Source organism: Equus przewalskii, chromosome 31 (genome assembly GCF_037783145.1).
Source record: "Equus przewalskii isolate Varuska chromosome 31, EquPr2, whole genome shotgun sequence".
Lineage (NCBI taxonomy): Eukaryota > Metazoa > Chordata > Mammalia > Perissodactyla > Equidae > Equus > Equus przewalskii.
Window position 1 is genome coordinate 10,514,886 of NC_091861.1, and position 25,885 is coordinate 10,540,770.

The 25,885-nt window shown below is 39.5% G+C and overlaps 2 protein-coding genes across 2 annotated transcripts in view; one reads left to right on the forward strand and one right to left on the reverse strand.

The window, feature by feature from the left end:
- Window positions 1–18,193, forward strand: part of IARS2 (isoleucyl-tRNA synthetase 2, mitochondrial) — a 65,652-nt gene extending 47,459 nt beyond the window's left edge. Inside the window, exons 15-23 of the mRNA XM_070602089.1 lie at window positions 8,353–8,461; window positions 9,420–9,522; window positions 10,442–10,567; window positions 11,422–11,553; window positions 12,330–12,436; window positions 13,392–13,537; window positions 14,499–14,689; window positions 16,330–16,474; window positions 17,663–18,193. Coding sequence (XP_070458190.1) covers window positions 8,353–8,461; window positions 9,420–9,522; window positions 10,442–10,567; window positions 11,422–11,553; window positions 12,330–12,436; window positions 13,392–13,537; window positions 14,499–14,689; window positions 16,330–16,474; window positions 17,663–17,805 — 1,202 coding nt within the window. The 3' untranslated portion in view covers window positions 17,806–18,193. The remainder of the gene's footprint in view (window positions 1–8,352; window positions 8,462–9,419; window positions 9,523–10,441; window positions 10,568–11,421; window positions 11,554–12,329; window positions 12,437–13,391; window positions 13,538–14,498; window positions 14,690–16,329; window positions 16,475–17,662) is intronic.
- A 253-nt stretch (window positions 18,194–18,446) lies between these two features.
- Window positions 18,447–25,885, reverse strand: part of RAB3GAP2 (RAB3 GTPase activating non-catalytic protein subunit 2) — a 98,585-nt gene continuing 91,146 nt past the window's right edge. Inside the window, exons 32-35 of the mRNA XM_008544457.2 lie at window positions 23,506–23,595; window positions 22,776–22,997; window positions 21,686–21,844; window positions 18,447–21,457 (exon numbers count right to left, since the gene is read on the reverse strand). Coding sequence (XP_008542679.2) covers window positions 21,302–21,457; window positions 21,686–21,844; window positions 22,776–22,997; window positions 23,506–23,595 — 627 coding nt within the window. The 3' untranslated portion in view covers window positions 18,447–21,301. The remainder of the gene's footprint in view (window positions 21,458–21,685; window positions 21,845–22,775; window positions 22,998–23,505; window positions 23,596–25,885) is intronic.

Here is a 25,885-nt window from a genome sequence, read left to right on the forward strand (position 1 = left end):
CTGTAGATTGCTTTAGGTAGAACGGACATTTTAACTATGTTTATTATTCCAGTCCATGTACATGGAATGTCTTTCCATCTCCTTATGTCGTCATCCAATTCTCTCAGAGAGGCCTTGTAATTTTCATTATATAGGCCCTTCACATCCTTAGTTAAATTTACCCCAAGGTATTTTATTCTTTTTGTAGCGATTGTGAATGGTATTGTGTTCTTTTTATGTTAGTTTGTTATTAGAATATAGAAATGCTACTGATTTATGCAAATTGATTTTATACCCTGAAACTTGCTGTAGTTGTTGATTACTTCTAAGAGTTTTCCAATGGATTCTTTGGGGTTTTCTATATATAAGATCATGTCATCTGCAGACAGCGAGAGTTTCACTTCTTCCCTCCTTATTTGGATTCCTTTTATTCCTTTTTCTTGCCTGATTGCTCTGGCCAGGACCTGCAGTACTGTGTTAAATAAGAGTGGTGATAGAGGGCATCCTTGTCTCATTCCTGTTTTCAGGGGGATGGCGCTCAGTTTTTGCCCATTGAGTATGATGTTGGCTATGGGTTTGTCATATATGGCCTTTATTATGTTGAGGTAGTTCCCTTCTATGCCCATTTATTCAGAGTTTTTATCATAAATGGCTGTTGGATCTTGTCAAATGCTTTCTCTGCATCTATTGAGATGATCATGTGGTTTTTATTCCTCAGTTTGTTGATGTGGTGTATCACGTTGATTGATTTGTGGATGTTGAACCATCCCTGTGTCCCTGGTATGAATCCCACCTGATCATGATGTATGATGCTTTTGATGAATTGCTGAATTCTGGTTGCCAAAATGTTGTTTAGAATTTTTGCATCTATGTTCATCAGTGATATTGGCCTGTAGTTCTCTTTTTTCGTGGTGTCCTTGTCAGGCTTTGGTATCAGAGTGATGTTGGCCTCATAGAATGTGTTAGGAAGTGTTCCATCCTCCCTAATTTTTTGGAATAGCTTGAAAAGGATAGGTATTAAATCCTCTCTGAAAGTTTGGTAGAATTCCCCAGGAAAGCCATTTGGTCCTGGGGTTTTATTCTTTGGGATGTTTTTGATTGCTGTTTCAATCTCTTTCCTTGTGATTGGTCTGTTCAAATTGTCTGCCGCTTCTTGAGTGAGCTTTGGGAAATTGTAGGAGTTCAAGAATTTATCCATTTCCTCTAGGTTATCCATTTTGTTGGCATATAGTTTTTCGTAGTATTCTCTTATAATCTGTTGTATTTCTGCAGAGTCTGTTGTTATTTCTCCTCTTTCATTTCTGATTTTGTTTATTTGAGCTTTCTCCCTTCTTTTCTTTGTAAGTCTGGCTAGGGGTTTATCAATTTTATTTATGTTCTCAAAGAACCAGCTCTTTGTTTCATTGATCCTTTCTACCGCCTTTTTCATTTCAATAGTATTTATTTGTGCTCTGATTTGTATTATTTCTCTCCTTCTGCTGACTTTGGGCTTTATTTGTTGTTTTTTTCTCTAGTTCAGTTAGGTGTAGTTTAAGATTGCTTATTTGGGATTTTTCTTGTTTGTTAAGATGTGCCTGTATTGTGATGAATTTTCCTCTTAATACAGCTTTTGCTGTATCCCATATGAGTTGGTATGGCATGCTATCATTTTCATTTGTTTCCAGGTATTTTTTGATTTCTTCTTTAATTTCTTCAGTGATTCATTGCTTGTTCAGTAGTGTGTTGTTAGGCTCCACATCTTTGTGCCTTTCTCAGCTTTTTTCTTGTAATTAATTTCTAGCCTTATAGCACTATGATCAGAGAAGATGCTTGTTATTATTTCAATTTTTTTAAATTTGTAGAGGCTTGCCTTGTTTCCCAACATATGGTCTATCCTTGAGAATGTTCCACATGCACTTGACCAGAATGTGTATTCTGCTGTTTCAGGGTGAAGTGATCTATATATGTCTATTAAGTCCAATTGTTTTAGTTTTTCGTTTAGCTCCACTATTTCATTGTTGGTTTTCTGTCTGGATGATCTGGCCATAGATGTGAGTGGGGTGTTGAGGTCCCCTACTATTATTGTGTTGTTTTTAACATCTTCCTTTAGGTCTGTTAATAGTTGCCTTATGAACCTTGGTGCTCCTGTGTTGGGTGCATAGATATTTATAAGCGTTATTTCTTTTTGATGAAGTGTCCCTTTGATCATTATATATTGTCCCTCTGTGTCTCTCTTTCCCTGTCTTATTTTGAAATCCACTTTGTCTGATATAAGAATTGCAACACCTGCTTTTTTTGCTTACTGTTAGCTTAAAGTATTCTCCTCCACGCCTTCACTCTGAGCCTGTGTTTGTCCTTGGGGCTGAGGTGTGTTTCCTGGAGGCAATAAATTGTTGGATCTTGTTCTTTAATCCATTTTGCCACTCTGTGTCTTTTTGTTGGAGAGTTCAATCGGTTTACATTGAGAGTGATTATTGATGCATGTGGACTTAATGCTGTCAATCTGTTGATCATTATCTGGTTTTCCTGCGTTTCTCTTCCTGGGTGCTTTACCTGCCCATTTAATACTGCAATTTCTTATGCTGGGTTTCTTAGATTTTTCCTTATTTATGTTTTGTGGCTCTGTTCTGTTTTTCAGTTTAGTGGCTACCCTGAAGTTTGCATTTAGAATCTCGTGTATAATATAGTCTGTTCTCTGGTGGTCTCTTACTTACTTGGCCTAGACTTATTTAGTCCCTTTGCTCTTCCCCTCCTAAATTATTATTTTCATTTCTTATTCCAACTCGTGTTATAAGTTTGTAGTTAAAGTGACAAGATCGTCTTTGCTTTGGTGGTTTCCTTACCTTTATCCTAATGCTATAATTGAATATTTGCTATCCTGTTCTGTTTCTATCTGTCTGTCTCCCTACTCTGTGGTTTGTGACCCCTTTCTCCCTTTTTTCTTTTTTCAGGTATGAGAGCCTTCTTGAGGATTTCTTGTAGCGGAGGACTTTTGGTTACAAATTCCCTTAACTTTTGTTTGTCTGGAAAAGATTTAATTTCTACCTCATATCTGAAGGATATTCTTGCTGGATAGAGTATTCTTGGCTGAAGATTTTTATCTTTTAAAGTTTTGAATATGTCACTCCATTCTCTCCTAGCTTGTAAAGTTTCTGTAGAGAAATCCGCTGAAAGTCTGATAGGAGTTCCTTTGTATGTTACTTTCTTCTGTCTTGCTGCCCTGAGTATTCTTTCTTTGTCTTTCATTTTTACCATTTGTACTACTACATGCCTTACAGTAGGTCTTTTTACATTGACAAATGTAGGAGATCTGAAAGCATCCTCTACACACATTTCTCCCTGAATCCCTGGATTTGGGAAGTCCTCTTCTATAATTTCATTAAGCACACTTTCTGTTCCATTTTCCTTTTCCATGTTCTTGGGAATTCCTATGATCCTTAAGTTCTTACTCCTCATTGAATCCGCTATCTCTTGGAGCTTTTCCTCATTTTTTTAAATTCTTAGTTCTCTTTCTTCCTCTGTAGCCATTCAGCCTGTCTTTGAGTATGCTAATTTGCTCCTCTATGGTGTCTACACGGGCATCCAGGGAATCCGTATTCTGTTTTATCTGGTCCATTGTGTTTTTCATCTGTAGTAATTCTGTTTGATTCTTCTTTATAATTTCAACCTCTTTTGAGAACTCCAGAACTCGTTGGCTTGTTTCTCTATCCTTCTCTCTACCTCATTGAGTTTTTTGATTATAGCTACTCTGAACTCATTTTCAGTTAGTTTACCTATTTCCAAGTCCTCAGGACTTAATTCTGTGTTTTTATTGTTTTCCTTCTGGTTTGGAGCTTTTATAAATTGCTGGATGGTAGAGGAGTGGTTTTTTCGCATGGTGGTAGAATTTGGTTGCAGTTACAGCCTGTCGCCACTAGATGGGGGTTGAGAGCCACATGTTCTGAGCTCTCTTCCTTCAGGCAAGATTGCAGTGCCCAGCGTGGTTTGCAGGGAGGAGGGGTGCTTTCTCTTGCACCCCAATGTGCATTCGGATCAGCTCTGTTCTCTGGACTCCTGGGGCCCTGGCTTTATGGGGTCTCTGCGCACGGAAGCTTTCCCCCGTCAGCGGGTTTCCACTGTACCGGTGGTGGGAGTCCTGGACGATCACCTGCTTGCGCGGCCCCTCCCCCGCTCCTTCCCTCACATGCGGCAGTGATCCCAGTCTCTAGGGGAGGGAGCGACGTTCTCTCCTACCCCGTTCCAGCTCCTCCGAGGCCTGCTGCAGGGTCTCCACCATCTTTTTGGTACTGTAGATCTCTGACGTCCTGGCATTAGGTTTATTAGCTGAAATTCAGGTTTTTTCCCAATCCTTTGTTGTAGTTTGGAGGGGAGAGAGTCCCGGGTCAGCTCACCCCGCCATGTTGCTCCCCCCACCTCAGGATAGAGTATTCTTGATTGAAGGTTTTTATCTTCAGAATTTTGAATATGTCTTTCCACTTTCTCCTAGCCTGTAAGGTTTCTGCCAAGAAATCTGCTGACATCCTTTTAGGGGTTCCTTTGTAGATTATTCTCTTCTGCCTTGCTGCCCTTAATGTTTTTTCTTTGTCATTGACTTTTGCGAGGTTTACTAATATATGCCTTGGAGAAGGTCTCTTTACGCTGATGTAGTTAGGAGTTCTATTACCTTCATTTAAATGTAATTCCAGCTTCTTCCCCAGATTTGGGAAGTTTTCTGCTATTATTTTTCAAACAAGCTCTCAATTCCTTTCTTCCTCACTTCTCCCTCTGGAATACTTAGAGTCCTTATGTTGCATTTACTAATTGAGTTGTGTATTTCTCAGAGAATTTCTTTGTTCATTTCTCTTTAGTCTTAGTTCTCTCTCTTCCTGCGCTTGACACATCTGTTTATTTTTGTGTTCTAAATTACTACTTCCATTCTCCATAATATCAGCTCTGTTTTTTAAGGATTATAGACATTTTTTTTTTATCTCATTTGTTGTGTTCTTCTCTCCAACATTTCTGTTTGTTTTTTTGTTATAGTTTCAATCTCTTTTGTGAAGAGTTCCTTTTGTCTTCAACATTTCCGTTTGGTTTTTTGTTATAGTTTCAGTCTCTTTTGTGAAGAGTTCCTTTTGCTCATTAATTTTATTCCTGAATTCACTGAACTGTTTTTCTGAGTTTTTTTGTAACTTGTTGGATTTCTTTATGGTAACTATTTTGAATTCTCTGTCATTTATATTGTAAATTTCTGTGACTTTAGGATTGATTTCTGGGTACTTGTACTTTTCCTTCTCGTCTGGAGTGTCAATATACTTTTTCATGCTATCTGAGGGGGTGGACTTTTGCCATTGCATATGATAGTATCTGGTCACAGATTCCACCTGCCGCTACTTCGGGTAGGCAGGATCTGTGTTTCTGAACCCACCATGACCCCTGGCAGTGGTGCCTGCCCATTGGAAGCTGTGCCAATAGGACTCTGTGCCTCTGGCCGCAGCTGCTTTACACATGTAGGCACAGGGGCTTTGGTGGGGATCACCTGTCCTGGCCGAGCTGATGCACCAGGTGTGATGGGGAGGAGTGGATGCCTTGTTTCCCACCTGCGCTCCAGCTCTGTACTCACTGGCTGCCTGCCTGGGCTGCTCGGCTTGGTGAGGATGCCCCTGTGGTTGCTTAGCCACCTTGGTGTTGAGCTTTCCAGTGGGCTGGGAGGGAACTCCGAGAGTGAAAGCGTTCCCACAGAAGGCTGCCTTTTCCCCCTTCTCCTCTCAGAGTTGCATGCCAGCCACTGCGCAAGGTCCTGGGCTTAGGTTGCTCCCGCTGGGGGAGGGGGAGGAGATCTTCTTACTCCCTTCCACTGCCTGCTGTTGGATCCAGCACCCCCACCTTCAGACATATGGCTGTGTAGAACTCTCAGACATGTCTTTTGTTGTGTGACTGTCCCCTGTCGGTTTATGAATGTCCTTTTTATTGTATCTTAGAGGGGAGAGACTGTGGGAAGAGCTCACTCTGCCATGATGCTGACATCACTCTCACAGTTATTTCTTATTTAACATAAAACCAGCCACACTAGTTTCAGCTCCAAGAGGGCAGTTACCAGCTTTCTTCACCTTTTCCCCCCAGTGTCAAGCACAGTGCCTGTTAGTAATAGTTCTCAGTAATGTTGGTGGAATTGAACTGGTTTAATTCAATTATTTAAATTTTATCTTCTCACCTCAGCCCAGGTACTCTTTGTCACTTAAGGATTACAACACTAAATACTCAATATTAGGGCATAAAGACAAATCATTATTTTAAAAGTAAAAAGGATTACAAGGGCTTCCTAGAGTTCTGAGTTTAGGTTTAAAATGTGAGAATAATCTTTCCCAAAGACCTCATGTTTTGTTTCGTTTTGTTTTAAACCATTTTATTTTGGAAAGTCACAAAGGCTGTATAAAGAAGTACCACATACCCTTCATCTAGATTTTCCAAGGTTGACATTTTAGCACATTTGTCTTATGTATTTTTTCCCTATATTTATATATAAATAAATAAACTTTTTTCTGTACCATTTAAGGATAAGTTGCAGAGTTGATACTCTTTTATCCCTAAATATTTCAGTATATATTTCCTAAAAACATGGAGACCTTTTATGTAACCAATGTGAATATCAAAATCAGGAAATTAACACTGATTTCATCCTGTTACTTATCTGTAGATCTTGTTCAAATTTCACTCACAAATTTTACAGTAATGTCCTTTATGGGAAAAGGAAAAAAATAAAACGGGTCTTAAATCTAATCTGGGATCACATGTCACATTTAGTTGTCATGTCTTTTTGAGTCTCCTCATTTTGTCTTTCATGACCTTGACATTCATGAATGTACAGATTATTTTGTAGATGGTCCTTCATTTTGGGTTTGTGTGATGTGTTCTCATGATTAGATTTTTATTATGCATTATTGGTGGGAATATCATAGAAATGGTATTTCATCCTTTTCAGTATGTCTTATCAGAAGTCACATGATGTCTGTTACTGGTGATATTTAACTTTTATCACTTGGGTAAGGTGGTGTCTGCCCATTTTCTCTATTGTACAGTTACTTCTCACCCCCACCCCCCTGTATTAATTGTTACTAATAAGTATCTTGTAGGGAGATACTTCGAAACTGTGAAAATACTCTGTTTTCTCGCCAAATTTTGACCTAGTAGTTAAGCACCCTTGATGATTCTTGATTGAAGTGATTGTTACTTATGATGTTTGCCAAATGCTCCCATATGTCAGATTATTAGCTCTTGAATTAACTGTTGTTAACTGTTGAATGCTGAAGTAGCTCTCAAGGCTGCTTACATGTGTGTCCTGATGAATGTGAGACTAAATTATTCCTATGGCATTTTTTTCTTTTGCCATATTTTTTTTTCTTAACACTATTTTTCAGAGCAGTTTTAGGTTCACAGCAAAATTAAGAGGAAGGTACAGAGATTTCCCTGTACCCCGGGCCCCCACACATGCACAGCCTCCCGCATCATCAGCATCCCCCACCCGAGTGGTACATTTGTTATAATCGAGGAACCTACATTGACACATATAATCACCCGGAGTCCATAGTTTACGTTAGGGTTCACTCTTGGTGTTGTGCATTCTGTGGGTTTGGACAAATGTATAATGACTTGTATCCATCATTAATTATAGTATCATACAGAGTATTTTCACTGCCCTAAAAATCTTCTGTGCTCTGCCATTCATCTGCCTCCCTAACCTCTTGCGTCAGCCTCTGGCTCATATGGCTTTTTTATAATTTGCCCATATTTTGACTGGTCATTGTCAAATTAGAAGTTAATAATTTGCCCTTTATAAGACATTCTTTTTTCCTGATTTGTTTAATTTCTTTGTTAAGCACATGCACTCAGGTGCCAGAATTGTCTAGATTCAGAATCCATCTCTACTGCTTACTGTCTGCGTAACCTTGGGCAAGTTATAAGACCTCTAGGGTCTCACTTTCCTCCTCTGTAAAATGGGGATGATAATAAGTTCTACCTCATAGAGTTACTCTGAGAATTAAGTGAATTAACATATAAAGCTTTTAGGTGCTCAGTAAATATTTGTTGAATTAATAAAATCAGTAGTTTATTTTCATAAAAGACTTAACTGGAAAATACTGATATTGGTAATTATTATGAGTCGGTCCCTAATTTAGAAAGTGTTTTAGTTACTGGTGGTTTGGGAGATCACACTCTAAGGTTTATTTTCTTTACCTTATTTTCTTTATTTTGATTAATAAATTGGCAGTGAGGATAGCAGCTCAAGTGAATGCAATCTAGCCATTGGGTATAGCATGACACAGAAATAAATAACATGGTTACTTTTAACACTTTGATTCATAGTCATTTTCCTATTTTAATTATCTTGAATTTCTGTTTTTTCTGTTTACTTTTGAGGCACTGACCAAAGAGCAGATTTGTACTTGGAAGGAAAAGACCAACTTGGGGGTTGGTTTCAGTCTTCCTTATTAACAAGCGTGGCAGCAAGGAAGAAAGCCCCTTTTAAGTAAGTATTACACTTGAGATCAAGAAGTCAGCACACTCTGAGTACTTCTGCAGCGTATTGCCAATGTGTGAAGCACTGTGCTGAGAAATATATACAGTAATATATAGATAAAACACCACCCTTAATTAGCTTACACTCTCCAGTCTTATGAGGGAAATAAGAGTTTGAAGTAAAAACAAAAAGAGACAACAGTGTGGAGAAGTGTTGTCCCGCTGATGCAGATCGTAATTCCTAGGAGAGAGAGTGCGTGTTGACTGGAGTAGGGGGAGTGGTGAGAGCTGGATCTTGAAATATGGGAAGGCTTGACACAGGGCAGCGGAGGCAGCGTAACCAGCTTGATTGAAGACAGCCTGCGCTCAGGTATCCTCATTATTTGCAATATCCACAAGTGGCTAATGAACTGAAACATTCCTTTCGTGAATTTTTTTAAATTAGGGATTCTTATTTAGTCACAGGTAATTCCTTTTCCTTAGTCGAATGTGTAGATAGAGTTGTAATCAGAAAGATTCTGATATAGCCTAAGATTCTTGCTATCTTTATAATGAAAACCCACCCGAGAACAATTTATGTGTTGATGTTTTTTTGTATAACCTGTTTTTAAAAGCCAGTAGAACAGCAGATGTTATTTCTCTCAAACGGTCCTTTTGAAGATAATTTTGAGGTGATAATCTGTTCTTTTTAAGACATACTTTTTCCTGCTTAGTTTTAATCATTAAATGAGTACATAATAGATGCTCCCAGAAATATTTGTTTAGTGAATGTAAATGTCTAAGATTTTTCTGTGTGTAAGTAGAGATCTTAGAGAATTAGACTTTCAAGAAAAACTTTCATACATACTGTCAAGAAAAATCTTACTTTTGTGTCAAACTAAGATACTCTCTTTAAGCTATAAGTCATCTTCAAAAGATCACTAAAATTGTGTTATAGTATTCTTATAACAGCTGATTTTTCTTCTTAGGACAGTGGTCGTTCATGGTTTTACCCTTGGAGAGAAGGGAGAAAAGATGTCCAAGTCTCTTGGGAATGTCGTTGATCCTGATGTTGTCATCAATGGAGGACAAGTAGGTGGTTCTCTAAAAATTCATTTTATGTTTGTTTTAAGGTTCTTATGTTGGCCATCAAAACCCTTAATGGTAGTTACCTCAATGTAAAAAAATGAAACAAAACTATTTTTTATACTAATAGTGGATGCCTTACCATGTTTTAAATCTAGACTCTTAGATAATACATGATTTCAGTGAAAAGATAGGGCTGGGATTGTGGCTCTTTTGACTCATTTCAGGTCTGAATCTCCGGTTAGGTCCTGAACCATGCTATCCCTTTTTTAGTTGTCAGAGCTTTTAAAATTTGTAAACTGTAATTTTACAGTTAAATGGAGATGATATAAGAACAATGACATTGCAATTTCTAAATGCATGTTTCATTATTATATTCTTGGAAATTGTACACTTTAAGGCAGTCATTAATGAACATCAGTTCTCTGCTGCTGATAATTTGGTTTATTTTGGAGTTACTTTCAGAAAAGAAACCACTTGTCTTTTACTCCTTTAGCTTTTTAGTGCCCTGCTAGTAATGGCCAGTAGTCATTGCTCTGTGCACAGTTTCCAGGGAATTGAAAGGGAAAAGCAGCCCCTCTTGTTACCCCTCCCCCATCACAGAGACCCCAGGGTGCCGCTGTCTCTCACCACCCGCTGTAAGAGATGCATGTGTGCAGACATGACAGGGAGAGGTCAGGTGTTGGCCTCCGTGCGCTGAACCGAACTGCAGAGCAGACTCTCCTCCTCTGTTCCAGTGGTGGTGTTTTCTAGATGCAACCTGATTTCTGAGGTGGTTAGCCCTTATTTCCTTACAGTACAGGTACATTTTATGCTGATAATGTGCTCAAACATTTCTGAATAGGAAACTTATCTAAAATATTTGTTCATCTGATTGGAATCGAAAGCCGTTTATATGTTGATATTTTTTTTCCTCAATGAAAAGGATCAAAGCAAAGAGCCTCCCTATGGTGCTGATGTCCTTCGTTGGTGGGTGGCTGAGTCCAACGTCTTCACGGAAGTGACAATTGGTCCGTCTGTACTTAATGCTGCCAGGGATGATATTAGCAAGGTCAGAGTCATCATTCTTCCTGTTTCTGAATGAAAATTTACTAAATCATTGTTTTAAACAATGGGGCACACTTTGTTTGACACTGCAAAACTGAATGAAAATGAGTTCTCCACATGTTATGAGCCTTTAAAATATCCTGTGTTGGGCCAGCCCCGTGGCTGAGTGGTTAAGTTCACGCGCTCCACTTTGGCGGCCCAGGGTTTCGCAGGTTCGGATCCTGGGCGTGGACATGGCACTGCTCATCAGGTCTTGCTGAGACAGCATCCCACAAAGCACAACCAGGAGGACCTGCAACTAGAATATACAACTATGTCCCGGGGGGGGTTTGGGGAGAAGAAGAAGAAGAAAAAAATGTTTTAAAAAATTAAATAAAATATCCTGTGTTTATTTGTTTAAAAATATTAATAATGCTAATAATTTTATATACTGTCTTTTTATATTTTATTACTATACATAGCATAATATAATGTGAAATTGTACTAATTATAAACTTTTTATGTGTTCAATGATCTTTCACATTTATTTCATTTATCTTTATTTTTGCCTGAGAAGCAGGTGAAAATAATTTTCCTACCTACATAGATGAACAAACTGGGCCACTGAAAGGTGATTTGCCCTAAGATGATAAAGAAATATAAAGAAAATTCAGTCTTTATGTGTAAAGTCCAGTATAAATAACTGGGCTATTTGTTTTTTTGCATTTGTAGTGTTATTTAGGAATGTTACCCAAAAAAGATCCCATTAAGAAAGTAACATGAGCTGAATAAAACTCAATTACAGAGAAATAAAATAACTTTACAATAAGAATTGAAGGCCTCATATATTGGTTTTGAGTGCATATTTTTTCTCAATAGCTTCGGAATACACTCCGCTTTCTTTTGGGAAACGTGACTGGTTTCAACCCGGAAACAGATTCCATCCCTGTTAACAATATGTATGTCATAGACCAGTACATGCTACACTTACTGCAGGATTTAGCGAACAAGGTAAGTGAGAAGCAATAAGCTTTTGGGCAGTAGAAGGATGTCAGCACTGTTGTATGTTGAAATCTGAGTTGCATGTGAGTGGAACAAGCCTGGGTGGAAACACTAACTATCGCTCTGAGAAGAGTCATACTTGATAAATTCCACATGTTCCTAGGTTGACCTCCGGTCTTAGGATTTCTTTCCTAGTTTCTCAAAAGCCCAGGGAAGTACCTGGTGGAAACAGTAGGCCCCAGCTTCCCCTCAGACCACATTTTTCTCTCAAGATCAGCTCTGTGTATTTCTCCAGCAGGAAGGAATAAGGTAGATGCACTTTATTTATCTGCAGATGTAACTTCAAAGTATAGAACTAACTGAAATGACTATTCCTAAGTGTCAGTCAAACATTGGAGACGTGGTTGTTTCCATGTGCCCTGAAGTCCGAGGCATACACGCAGATTTTCACCCAGTTTTACTTTTCAGGCATAAATGAAGGAACATGGGGAACCTACACTCTGCTGTTTTAAAATGGTGTGGTTTCATCATTGAAAACCTGATCTTTGCCTCTGATGAGCCTTCTTTTGTGGTTTTCAGATTAGAATGTTCAGTATTTTCTGAGGGGAGTTGAATTTTATATCCAGAAATCATGTTTGGACGATCTTCAGAGCTCTTGCTTGTCACCTGTTTTGTGTTTGTATTCCTTTGAAACATATTTTGAAAAGAGAAATATTTTGCTTATGATGACTTGTATTTGCATTTGCTTATCCTGGCTTCCAAATTTATCTTGCTTTGTTCCCTAGATTACCGATTCATATAAACAATATGATTTTGGAAAAGTTATTCGGCTGTTACAAGCATTTTATACCAGAGAACTGTCTAATTTTTATTTCAGCATAATCAAGGATAGGTATGTATGACTGAATATTAAAATACACAGCAACTATTTCTTGGGCGGCTACTGCGCTTGGCAAACGTTGGGCGGACAGTCGTGAGCAAGGTGGACAGCGCTGTGTGTTATTAACAAGTTGGGTTCTAGAGTCAAGTCTGACTATGAACTTTTGCCCTGCCACTCACTAGCTTTGTGATTTTGAGTAACTTATCCTATAATTGCAATTTCTTTGTCTGTAAAATGGTGACGATAATACCTGTCTCATAATGTGGTTACGAGAATGAAAGGAGAGAAGTTAGGTGTTTCATGCTGTGTTTGATAAAGTAAGTGCTCACTAAGTAATAGCTGCTAATATGAGGTAATGAGCACAGTACTCCTTCTCAGGCGTTTGCACAGCTCGAGGGGGAGAGGGAACTATACAGGCAATGATGGACATAAAGACGCTGCGTCCTGTCAATAGCATTTGAGAAGCCTTGATGCTAGGTCTTCATTTATCGCTCCTGTGTGCGGGTCATCGTTCGTCTTTATAGTAACCAGGCCAGTGTGAGGTGTCAGCCCAGCCCGCCAGCACCTCAGGGACCTCTCTCATAGGGATTGTAACTCTCGGTCCCTCCCTTAACACACAGATGGCATTGCAGGGGTAGGAGGTACACTTTAAATACCGTCAACTGACTTACTAGTTGTCCTTTAACACAGTACTGTAGTCTAGACTCAATCTGTTATCTGTCTGAAAAATTGAATTGGACAAAGCTACTGAGAGTTTTTTGTGGAGGTGGGCACACCTGGGAGGAGGGAAGTAGAGTAGAGGATGTTAGCAAAATAATGGTTTGATAGAATGTTTTCTTCTTTAATTAGAACATGATTAGTCGTGGAATTAACCACTGTAAGAATAAACTCAAACTGAGACAGGCCCTGTCGTGGCAGTCATAATATATAAAGTGTGTCACCTGCTGAATAAGTTGTTCTTGTTCAGGCTTTATTGTGAAAATGCAGAAGATCCCAAACGACGCTCTTGCCAGACTGCGTTAGCGCAAATTTTGGATGTAATGGTTCGTTCCTTTGCTCCCATTCTTCCTCACTTGGCTGAAGAGGTGTTCCAGCACATACCTTATAGCAAAGGTAAGGAATACTTGGCTTGTTCCTGAAACGAGAAAGATCCCTGTTGAGGGTGCAACCTCTATTTGTGTCTACTTCGTATAAGGAGCACTCACTCATCTACGGTGAACGCTTTGTGGCTTGATGTGTCTTGGCCATTGGTAGTCTCTGCACCTGCGTGTAGAGGGGTAGGATGAATCTCATAATGGCCTTCAGGCCACCTTGAAGTGCTTTCTGAAATGTATGAGCAGTTTGACAATATTGAGAAATCACTTTTTCTTAAATACCTTTATGAATGTTAGAAATAGGTTTTAGGTCTTATTAAAACAAAGTGTAGTGCCTTTTAGTGACTATTTTTTAGAATAGTTTTTTCTCTTAGGCTTGTAGAAAATGAGAAATGTAGAAGTTGACAAGAAAGAGGAGGGAAAGTCACTCATAATCTTACTACCCAAGGACAACTACTGTTAATATTGGGATATTTCTATTTTATTTTCTTCTAGGCATTCTTTTTTTCTTTGAGATCTTACTGTATTGTTTTTATCCTTTGTTTAAATGTAACAGTTATTTCCAAATGTTGATATAAATGTTTGGTAAACATTTAAGGATGGCTTCGTAATATTTTGTCACATGATTGCCATAAATAGCAATTCTTATTTCCCATGAAAGGAAAGCCCTGAAGGCCTAGAGGTTAAAGTTTGGCACGGCTGCTTCAGCAGCCCAGGTTTGGTTCCCGGTCTTGGAACCAACACCACTTGTCTGTCAGTAGCCATGCTGTGGCAGCAGCTCACATAAAAGAACTAGAAGGACTTACAGGTAGAATATACAACTAGGGACTGGGGCTTTGGGGAGGAAAAAAGAGAGGAAGATTGGCAACAGATGTTAGCTCCGGGCGAATCTTCCGCCCCCGCCCCCCCCAAAAAAATTAATGGTTACAGCTTTATACACAGTTGAGAATATATGTAAATTAATTTTTTTTTTTTTTAAGAACCCAAGAGTGTTTTCCGTACTGGCTGGATTAATACAAGTTCCATCTGGAAGAAGCCTGGATTGGAGGAAGCGATGGAGAGTGCGTGTGCCATGAGGGATTCATTTCTTGGAAGCATTCCTGGCAAGAATGCAGCTGAGTACAAGGTCACCATTGTGATAGAGCCTGGGCTGCTCTTTGAGATAATAGAGGTAAGGAGCAATTTGTACCTTTTGAAATGGTGTTAGTATCATACAGCTTCAGCTGAAAATTGCTTTTTTAAAAATCTTTGTATAAATAAGATTTTTTAAAAAATTTAGAAACTAGGATTTCTATCTTCTATTCCTGACATTGTCACTGTTTCCTACTTCTCTGTGCTTCCTTTCCCTTAAAAACATGTGCGTTCTTGCTGACTACTTTGTAAGTTGGGACAAGGAAGGTTAATAAAATTCTGTTTGAAATGCAAGCGCTCAGGGCTGTTTAGATGACAGGTGACATAAATTTATGGCAGTAGTATTAGAATACACAAAAATTGGAAGTTTTTTGTTACGGGTCTGGTTTTCTGAAAATTTTGTCCATCTGGACCAGATTCAAAACAAATCCAAAAAAAGATTTCCATTTTTTTGTCACGAGATCTGGAGAAAATTTATTTGCTCTAGCAAATTATCATGTGATTTCAAAGCATTCGTCCTATTTTTATGTCTCAAAGGGCTGTCCAAATTTTCTTCTTGAGATTCTTATGGGTTGGTTGGCTGGATTGGCTTAGAGCTTAACATATTGACTTGAGATTTTTCTCTATTTTAATGCTTAAGAAGAGAATTGGCAATGAATATATTTAAAAAGTTTACCAGCATCATAGTTTTTTTTAAAAATGACCATCTCATTTGGTTGGTAAGCTCAGTTAAAATTTTTAATAATGTAGTTAAATTGATCAAGATTTGAAGCTAGTAGGTATGAGATTGTCAATCAGGTAACAGAGTTTCGATAAGCTATTTACATTTTACAGTTTACACGTTGGGAAGCTCTGAGTCTTTCATTTTGAGCCAGGAACCCGAGGACCTTTGAAGCTGTGACCCAGCCAAGGCCACGCAGCCAGTCCTGGGCTTTTCCCCCACCTGTCATGTTCCCTTTGACTTCATTAGTTCTGAGTAATAAGCTGAAAAAAAAATACACTTTGTTTGAATCATTTATGTTGGGAAAAATACTTTGGGATTTTCAAAAATGTGAGTGTATTTTTTTTTTAAGGAATGTCTCCTAGCTCACAAACTCATTTTGAAGACCAAAATTACAATTAAAAATTTAAAAGTGCTTATCAGATGTCTGAATTCAGTGTACTTCAGGAGTTCTGTGCATTATTCAGATTGCCACCATTGATCTACATTGCTAGAAGCAGGTCCTTTTTTAGATCATATCTTAACTGCTCTCCTAACGTAGGAAGCATGATACAGGAAGAAAAGTGTGGGCTTTGACCTGACAGAGCTGGGCTGGAATTGTAGCTCCTCCACTTCTTGGCTGAGAAACTTGGGCAGGTCAACCTCTCGGAGCCTGTTTCTTTATTTGTAAAATGGGGATAATAAACGTGTAGGTGGTTTCTGACAATTAGAAATAATGGACATTTAGTATCTAGCAAAGTGAAATGCCTGACATAGACTATATTCCCAAAACATACTATTGATTGGAAGTTTTTAGTTAAAACCTTTCATACTAGTAAGAATTGATGTATTTGATAGTATTAGCTCAGGCTACAGTAATGGTACCAAGGGTTCCTCACTAAACACAAGAATTTGTCTGTTTTTATAACCTCAATTTATGGTAAAAATTTAGACGGGAACTTCTACCTGCTTCCTTCCAGATGCTGCAAGCCGAGGAGACTTCCAGCACCTCTCAGTTGAACGAATTAATGATGGCCTCTGAGACAACTTTACTCTCTCAGGAACCACGCACGATAGCTGGAGATGTCATTGAGCTTCAAGGGACATTCCTAATCAATTTAGAAGGTGAGGAGGCGAGAGTGACGAGTGATATCTGGAGGACTGACCGACAATTGTAGGTCGTCTCCAGCTTCCCATGGTTCCCATGTAGTCTAAAGGCAGATGTCCACTTGGAATACATCTTCCTATGGAAACAGCGTGGACAAAAGGGTCCTACCCGATGATGGAGGGCCCACGGGGTAAGGGAGAGAGGAGGCAGAGTTTCCTTCCTGCCGGCGAAGAAGTCATTGTCACTGTGTGTAAGTCAGTGCCCCTCTCCTTGGATACTCAGTGCCTAGCACTGCGCTGCCCACCGCCCTCCCCCAGCATTGATTCTACATTTTCTTTTATGCACACCCCAGATTAGAGTATTATTTAGCCATTTTTAATGAGGAGTTAAGGAAGTTTTATTGAACTCATTCCCACAGTGGTATCTCTAGGCAAGCGTCCTGTAGGTTCTTGTTCGATAGGGGATTTTTGTCAACCTAATTCATTTCATTGGTGGACATGGAGGTAGCGTAACATAAACAGAGAACACCACGTAGACAGTTTGGGAAAAGCGCTGCTGCCTGTGGTTTTCAGGGCTGCATTTAGGTGCCAGCAGGAGGCAGAGGCTCATTTATGGGCACCGTTTAAATTTGAGGCCTGGCAGCATTGACCACGTAGTAAAGATTCTGCTTTAACTTGCTTTTCAGAGTGTTAATGTACATTTTTTGTGCAGTGATTAGAAAATACTTTACTTTCTTCACTATGTTATTAGTTTAAGAATATTAATAGTGGAGAAGTTTTTGTTTCCTTTTGTTCAAACCAAGAAGTTTTAAGTGGGGACAGTGCAGGTGTCTCTATCATTTGGCTCTTTTAAAACTTCTGAAGTATGTAGCTGGAGAGGCGATGTAATTTATCAGAACTCTACTTGGATTAAGAGCCAGAAGGCTTGCTCTGCTCTGAGAACATACAGAACTCAGGGACTTGGCAAAAGGTCAGTTCATCTACCAGGGTCTCAGATTCCTCAGCTGTCTTCAGTTGTCCGTTTGTGTGACTCCATTGTCTTGGCTGTTTATGGCTCGTGGCATGTCAAACAGCAGCTGACTAGCTTTACTGAGGCAGGAAGGGAAAAGCCTTAAGAAAGGAGCATCTGCAAGACCAGTTAAGAGAGAAAGAGTGCACCAAGGCAGATGGCCTCTCAGATACTCTCCATGGATTTTTCCTTCACAGGTGGTGATATTCGAGAAGAGTCTTCATATAAAGTGATTGTCATGCCAACTACCAAAGAGAAATGCCCTCGTTGTTGGAAGTATACAGCTGAGTCTTCAGATACGCTCTGTCCCCGATGCGCAGAAGTTGTCCGTGGAAAGTAGTCCCTCACTCAGGTGTCGACTGCGCTCTGAGCATGAGCTCCCCTGACCGTGCTGACTGGGAGTCGAGATGCAGTGTTTACAGTGTTGGAGAGAAACCAAGATGTGGGTCATGAGTGGAAGAGTAAATGGTGGAAGATGAGGGTCAAAGTCAGAATTACAAGTTTTTCCTGTAACTAGATAAAAAATAATGTGTATATCTACATGTGGAAAAATATATACGTGCAGATGGATAGCGATATATCCGTAATGGACTCAATTCAGAGCATAAAAACTGAAGACGCTTGCCTTCAAATGTGGCTGAGCAGAAAATGTTTTATATTTTATAAATCTTTTTGACTTAGTATTTAAGTTCTATAATGTCTAAAAATAAAGGCATTCTGGAAAATTACTGAGTGATAGTGGTGTACAAGCTGTGACTATCAAGTAAAAAAAATGTGATTTTGAAGGGAATGACAGAGGGGTGTTTCCCTTAAGGGACGAAAAGAGTAATTTCATTCTGCCTTACTAGCGAACATCAGCCTTTTCAGGATAACTACTTTTTTGGGCTGCATTAGAAAGAAAAATATAATCAAATTTGTTATTCTTGTACAAGAGGTAAAGAAATCTTAATACTTAGATTTATGAATGTTAAGGAAACAATATGAAAGCTTAAAATTTATTTCACTAATATATATAAGTTCACAACCATGAACAGACACAGAAAACAGCAGTATATACAGACTTTCATTACTTACAGTACATTACAGTAGATAATAGAGCATTTTATAAACACTTCAGTATTGGGTTAAAATCTTTCTAGGGATAGCTAATCCTATTCCGCAGAAATCTAACTTGCAGAAGCCCCCAGACCTACTCCTAGCAGGATGCGAGAGGGCTTTCACCGTTGCTCCCACGTGCTTGAAAATATTTGTCTCTTACAAATGAAAGGAACCACAGCAACTGCTAAGTGAACACTGTATTCCAGGAAAGCTCAGTGTTATTAAATCTGGGTTTTCTGTGATTTTTAAATCACAATTAATCATACTTTTTAAAGAAAGAAAGCAATTTAAATATAACTGTTTACTTTGACCTTAGATGAATTTTTATAACGAAAGTGAAACTCACTCCATTTCTTATTTTCCTTTTTGCAAAAGTGTGAGGCACTCGGAAGCCTGTTGCTGTATGCCTCTTCACCCACGTTTATCCTGGCTCTCCTACTTCTGCATCCACACGCAACCTGTGACGCGGACGTTAGGATTATGTGAACACTGCTGGTTTCCTTCAGCATTCTTATAATGGGATTTCACAAGGTGCAGAATGCCTACTGAATGTTCATGAGGAAAGGTGGGTGGGGTGGGGTGTATCTAGGCAAACACTCCTGGTTGCTGGCTCCCACTACACTATGGTGGTGCTACAGAAACCACCCATTCCACATAGAATCTAACTCCTGATTTGTGGCTCTTCATTGTTACAGAATATATCCTTAGGTGTTTATTTTCCTTTCTTCTATCAGATTTACTTTAAAAGCCCTTGATGAACTAGTAAAATATTTAGCTGCTTTTCTTAACCATACAACTCTGACCATTCATAGAATTTTAAAATTGCATTCGATGCTAGGATTAGAACTCTAACTAGAGACTCAATGATTTGTTATGGTTCTATGAGCCATGTTTCAGCTTATTAATATTCTCAACAATCCGCAAATTTGATTGTGTCCTACCAGAATAAGTTTAACCAGTGTTATTATCTAAAATGCTTATTAGGTACCCCCTTCCCCAAAAGTGATAATGGAATCAAAGTAAGGATTTAATCTTTAAAAACACCTATAATTCCAAGTTTCTTTGACCAGTCTCCAAAATCCTTTCAGATTTATAACTTTCAGATTTATAACTCCTTTCAGAGTGTTTAGAAAAATCACAGAAAGAACTAATCTTTTAAAAGACAGGTAAGAAGTGACCTAAGTAAAGCTAGTTCCGGTTACAGGGATCATGTGACAGTGTCTGGATGGGGCAGCGGACGTCCAAGCAGAGGCTGAGGGTGGACTGGCGCCAGGGCCACACCGCACACAGTGTGCGCCTCAGTCACACTTACAGGCCCTCACCCAAAATACTCAAGACATCTTAAAATTTTATTTTTCAAGAATTTAAACAATAATTTAAGTTTTAGGCAGGTAAGTTCTTAGTGGGATGTGATCTTTTAGGTAAAAGGAATTTACGCTGGGATATCCTCAACTGTCAGACTCTTTTCTTTATATCCCTGAAGGCCATGCTCCTCAACTTTGTGCGATGGCTAGAGCTGGCTTCTTACAAGGAAATGAAGACACAAACTTCTGTATCACAATGAGTTACCATGAATAACAACTGTGGTCCATGACAGATAGCAGTAATTACACTGTATGGCTACATTCCAAAGACACACCACAGTAAATACTTGGTAGTTGTACAGCTCAAAGCACTTCTTACAGAGTTTTGGTTAATTTGATTTTAATCAACAAATGGTTCTTCGGCACTGGGACTGCTCTAGGCACTGTAGGGTACACAACTAGCTGTGTTTTATCCTCTCAATCCAGCCATGAGGTAGGTTTGCTAAAGCTGTACCGTCACTAAGCATCTTCTGTCCTGCTCCCCAGAACAGGTAACATCACCAGATCCCAGCAGCAGACGTCTCCAAACACTTGTAGGAAAAATAAAGTTGGACTGAAATTTTTAGCATCTTTGCCTTTTTTTAAACATAAGTTTTACAAGATAATACATTTTTACAATTACCTGATGTGGCTACAACTTTGAATCTTGGCAAAAAGCAAATGTGAACTTGCGTTATAATTAATTTTGCTGTGTTGCTTGCATCTCAGATTCTCATTTTTGGCAAGTACAACAGGTTAAGGGTTCTGTTTAGTGTTCCTCCTGTGAATATGATGATCTCGAAGCCAGTATTCCTCCATAAGCAGGGTCATCGTCCTCTGAGGGCAGCAGCGTAGCCTCTGGGAAAGGAGCCTGTCGGGATCCAGAACTCCAGGGGGCCGTCCAGTATGGGGGAAGCGTCATAACAAAGCATTTTCCCAACATTGATTAAAGGAGAGTGGGATGTTTCTCTAATTTTACCGATGGGGACTATACATAAACACATTTAAATTTAATTACAACAATAACATTTTGAGTATGAAATATAGAATCTTATAATAAGAACATAATCTGTAAATTATAACCAATTTTAAATAGCAAAGTTTAACAATAAAGCTACTTCAGTGCTTGAATTAGAAATAAACAGTAAAACATCTGTATTAGTAATTAATAGTGTAATTGATATTTGTTTATATTTTATCTTTAGTATTAACCAAAGGAGTGGGATTTAGCCAGGACTGCACTTTTTAAAAGTAATATATATTTTTATTTATTTTACAAAAGAAAAAAAAAGACATACTCCCTTGATAAAATTCCAGATCTTACTATGTAAAATACCCATGCACGAGTTCATATTGCAGTCATGTAATTTTAGACTGCTCGGTAGGTGCGCACTGTCATAGAGAGGGGCTAGCTATGGCTTCCACAGCGTCAATGAGGTGCAAGGCTAGACTGTACTGCCCGTGGTTTTCTGGTAAAAGCTCAATTACTTTATGGACTAGGTTAGCTGTGGTTGCAATTGGCACTTCTGTGTTTTGAAGATCCTGGGGGTCCTGCAAATGGGACACAAAAGGAACCCATCAGTTATATACAAGTAAACAACACTTGAATTGTTACCAACTTAAGAGTTATCAGGATGGTTATTTCCCAATAAAAAATGCTTTTCTTCTGAACTAAGTAAATTAAACATATAATTTAAATTTTCTCCTTAACTGTTATTAAATATACATTTGAGAAAACATCCACTGACCTTCTGATTTGTCTCATTCTACTCTACTTACCATCGCCTTCAGCCAGGTACAGAGTGTGGGTGGGAGGCTGGCAAGCAGCTCCATTCCTTCTTTCGTCTGGGTGTGGAAGAGCGCATAAGCCAGCCTCTGCCCTGTCAGCACCAGCAGCTGAGAGGCCAGGACCTCTTTGTCCTGGACCTGGAGAATGGCCTGAGGAAACGCACATGGACAAATAGACTGTAAGAGCTCACAGATCAGTGACTCCACAGAAGGCACTGCCAGCAAAGAGATGCTAGTGCATTTTTGAGCTATGCCATGTATACAAACAAAATAAAGTCCAAATCAAACAGCATTTATAACCCAAATTTCTGCCATCATCTTAATTTCTTTTTCTCTTACCACCTGATTTTTAATTCAGTATGACTACATGAGTAATTTCCAAGCTTTTGGCAAAGAAAGGAAACTATATTAAATCACATCATGACTGCTCAAGACTCTCTAACGGCTTCTGAATGCACTTTCAATAACCGTGGGCTGGGAGACCTTCTATGATCTGGCCTCCGCCAGCCTCTCCACCTCATCTCATCTTTCTTCACTCCTTGCTAACTGTATGGTCAGCCATGCTGGCCCTTCTGGCCAGGATCTCATCAAGCTAGTCCTCGCCTCAGGGCCTTGGTACTTCTCGATATTTCTGCCTTGTGCACTGTTCCCCCAGTTTTCTGAGTGGCTGGCTGCTGGCTTTTCCTTGGGGCTCACCTCTGACACCCTGTTGTAAAAGCTCCTGTTTATTCACACAATCCTGTTCATTTTCTTCACAGTATTTATCACTCAGTAGAAAACAGCAGACTTTTCTGCCCCACCAGCAGACTATCAGGTCCGTGAGGAAGGAACCATATCTGTTTTGTTGACTGCTCTGACCCCGTGCACAGAATAGGCCTGGCACCCTGCAGAGTTTACTATAAACATTGACCAGAAACAGGAATTTGACTCTAGTTTTATATTTTAATATTCTGTTGTTCTATTTTTGTGCATAGAGATTCAAAGGAAAAGCAACAAGCTGTACTGGAGACTTGACTGATTTTTCACTCTCGCTATCAATTTCATCCCTCGCGCCCAGTGACACTCCTGGGGTGATGATTACCTCTTCTCCTAGGTGGTCCACTCCGTGGTTGTAGAGTTCCCCCACATAATGCCTTCTAACGACATCCTCACTGACTTGAAGGTGATGGGCCAGATCCACGGCCAGAACCGGCCAATCTTGGTCTTTCCCGAAAGGAGCGGTCGGTGCCTCTTCCGGGGAATCTTTGTCCTTTGCAACTGAATGTTGAGCCTGGACAGCTGCACTAACAACTTTCAGCAAGAACTTGAAAATGGAGAAGAGACACAACAACGTCTTGTTAATATGTTTATTAAAAAATATCTAATTCAGGGGCGGGCCCTGTGGCTGAGTGGTTAGGTTTGTGCACTCCACTTCAGTGGCCCAGGGTTTCGCCGGTTCGGATCCTGGGCATGGACCTAGCACCGCTCATCAGGCCATGCTGAGGCAGTGTCCCACATGCCGCAACTAGAAGGAACTGCAACTAGAATATCCAACTATGTACTGGGGGGTTTTGGGGAGGAGAAGGAAAAAAAAAAAGATTGGCAACAGATGTTAGCTTTGGTGCCAATCTTAAAACTAATTCAAAGCAGTTTTTGGCTTTTCTGTCAATTAGAGTAGCTTTCCATTAAAATTGTTTAATTATGAAAAAAGAACACACAATTTAAAAGGAAACTAGCTTTCAAGAACACCTTATAAGTGGTCATCCTTTAAAGGTTAGCTAGATTTTTGCTTTACAATTTTTCCAAGAAAGAAAACTCGATAACTAATTTACCTGTTGTCGTACAGAAATAAAATTTGGATCCATTTCCCCACTAGGTAATAACTGAATTGAAGTTAGATCCTTGAAAAATGCATTTTTCCCCTAAAAAGAAAGAAGAGACCAAGAAAACTGATGAGTATGGATTATTATTAAAGGAAGAGGGGAAGGGAAAAAACTAAGTCATTTAATCAAGAATATCTCATGGTTGATTTTTTTTCTCCTTGAACAATAACATTTAAGTATTTTATTCACTTAATTTATAACAACTATCCAGTACGTAGTAGGCATGCTGTAAGGTGGTCCCCAGTGAGCCCTCTGGCAGTCATGCCTGTGGAATCTCTGTCCCTTGAGTGTAATTTCATAGCTGGTGAGTCACTGCTAGCAAACAGAATTAGGCAGAGATGAGAGCAGGTCACTTTTAAGTTACAGAAGGACTGTGGCTTCTGCTCCAGGTACTCATCCTCTCACTCGTGCTGAGGGAAGACAGCTGCCATGCTGTGAGCTGCCCTATGGAGAGGTGCAGGTGGCAAGGAACGGACTCCTGCCAATAATCACGTAAGCTTGGAAGTGGATTCCCCTGTCCCCACCCCACTTGAGCCTTGAGATGAGACCACAGCCTTGGCCAACACCCTAACTGCAGACTCATGAGAGACTTTGAGCAGAGACACATAGATAAGAGGAACCCAGATTCCTGACCCACAAAAATGATAAATATTAGTTGTTTTCAGCTACTAAGTTTTGAGATAATTTGTTATGCAATAAAGATAGCTAATACATAGTGTGTACTCTGAATCCTCTCAAAAACACGTGTTGAACTGTTTAAAAACACCTTGTTTAAGAGAACAGATGTGTGTATGAATAGCCAAAACAGAATATCAGGAAATAGGATTTCCGAAGTTCCTTGGAGGGAAATGTAATACAAAGCAAAGAGCACTGGCCTCTAAGTTGGAAGACCCAGGTTCTAGTCCCAGGTCCACCACTTCCAACCAGGTTACCTTGGACAAAGGACCCCACCATCCCGGCTCCTGTTTTTTCACCTGCAAACAAATCATCCCAGATATCTTCTAAGGTACTTTCTAGACCTAATCACCTATGAGGGTAGTCATCTACTGAGTGGCCAACTAGGTAAAGCTACTCATCCTTTAGTGATGAGAAACAGCAGACTTCCTAGGGCAACCCAGTGAATTGTGGGCATCACCATTTGAAAGTTTTTCCATGCATTCACCCACAATCTATTTCTCTGTAGCTTCCACCTGGTAATCTTAGATATAAGCGTCCATTTTACATGAGGGCCTCTGAGGTGGAGAGTATGTGTGCACATCTATTATAGTACCATTTATTATTTACTGTGTTCCAGGCTTTGCTAAGCACTTCATGTTGAGTATGTCATTCAACGCTCAGAACTACCATGAGGAAGGCACTGGAATCATGACTTCTGAATGAGAAAGGCTGAGAGAAACTAAACTAAACACCACCGGCAGAGCTGGGATTCTGTTTCACTAGCCAAACGGCACTGCGTCTCTATTTACATAAGAGAGGCACATGACTGTCTCAGGTCATGCCAGCATGACATGGGTTGGGACTAACATCCTTGCTGTGCTTATCCAAGTCTGGACATGTTCTGGTTTCACAAACTCCCTTTTCGAGGGGAGTACTGAACTAGGTAGTTTATTTTGGTTTTTCTTAAAAAAAAAACAACCTAACTTTTAAGTACTCTCCTTTTACAATCTCAAACGAAAGATATAATTCATTCAAAATCTGTATTTACAAATATAACTATTATCTGTTATTTTATTAGGAAGATGAAAATTTGTCACCAGACTTCTAGTCTGCCTTTAAACCGTCGGGATCTAAATGTTAACATGAATTTCTTGAAACATACAGTATTCTGCTTCTATTTACTCTCAAAATCAACATGTCTAAAATCATTCTGAATGGGCTTCCTTGTAAATGGCCTGCCCAGTCTCGCCAGCTTGAGTTGAATTGAATTTTACCCGCTCCCATCTCCTCCAGCACTAAACCCAGACTGTCATTAGGTCCCTGATTCCTCCCAATCCCTCCATGATTTTAATCGCTTCTCCCCAGTCCATATCCTCATCAACTCCTGACTTGCAATGGTCTCCAAAACCCTCCTCACTTATATCCACTCATCTCTTCCGCATACTGTGGCCATGCAACTTTTCTTTAGCATCTTCATTATAACTGCATCACTCACGGATTGGGCTCCTGTTCTATGTGCCAGGCATGGCACCAGACACGGGAACATAGTGAAGAGGTGACGAGTTCAGGTAATGTAGACAAAGATTTCGAAGAGAAGGTGACACTTAAGTGATAAATAAATAGGAGTTGGACATAGAAAGTAGTTGTCTGTGAAAATGGAACAATATAAACA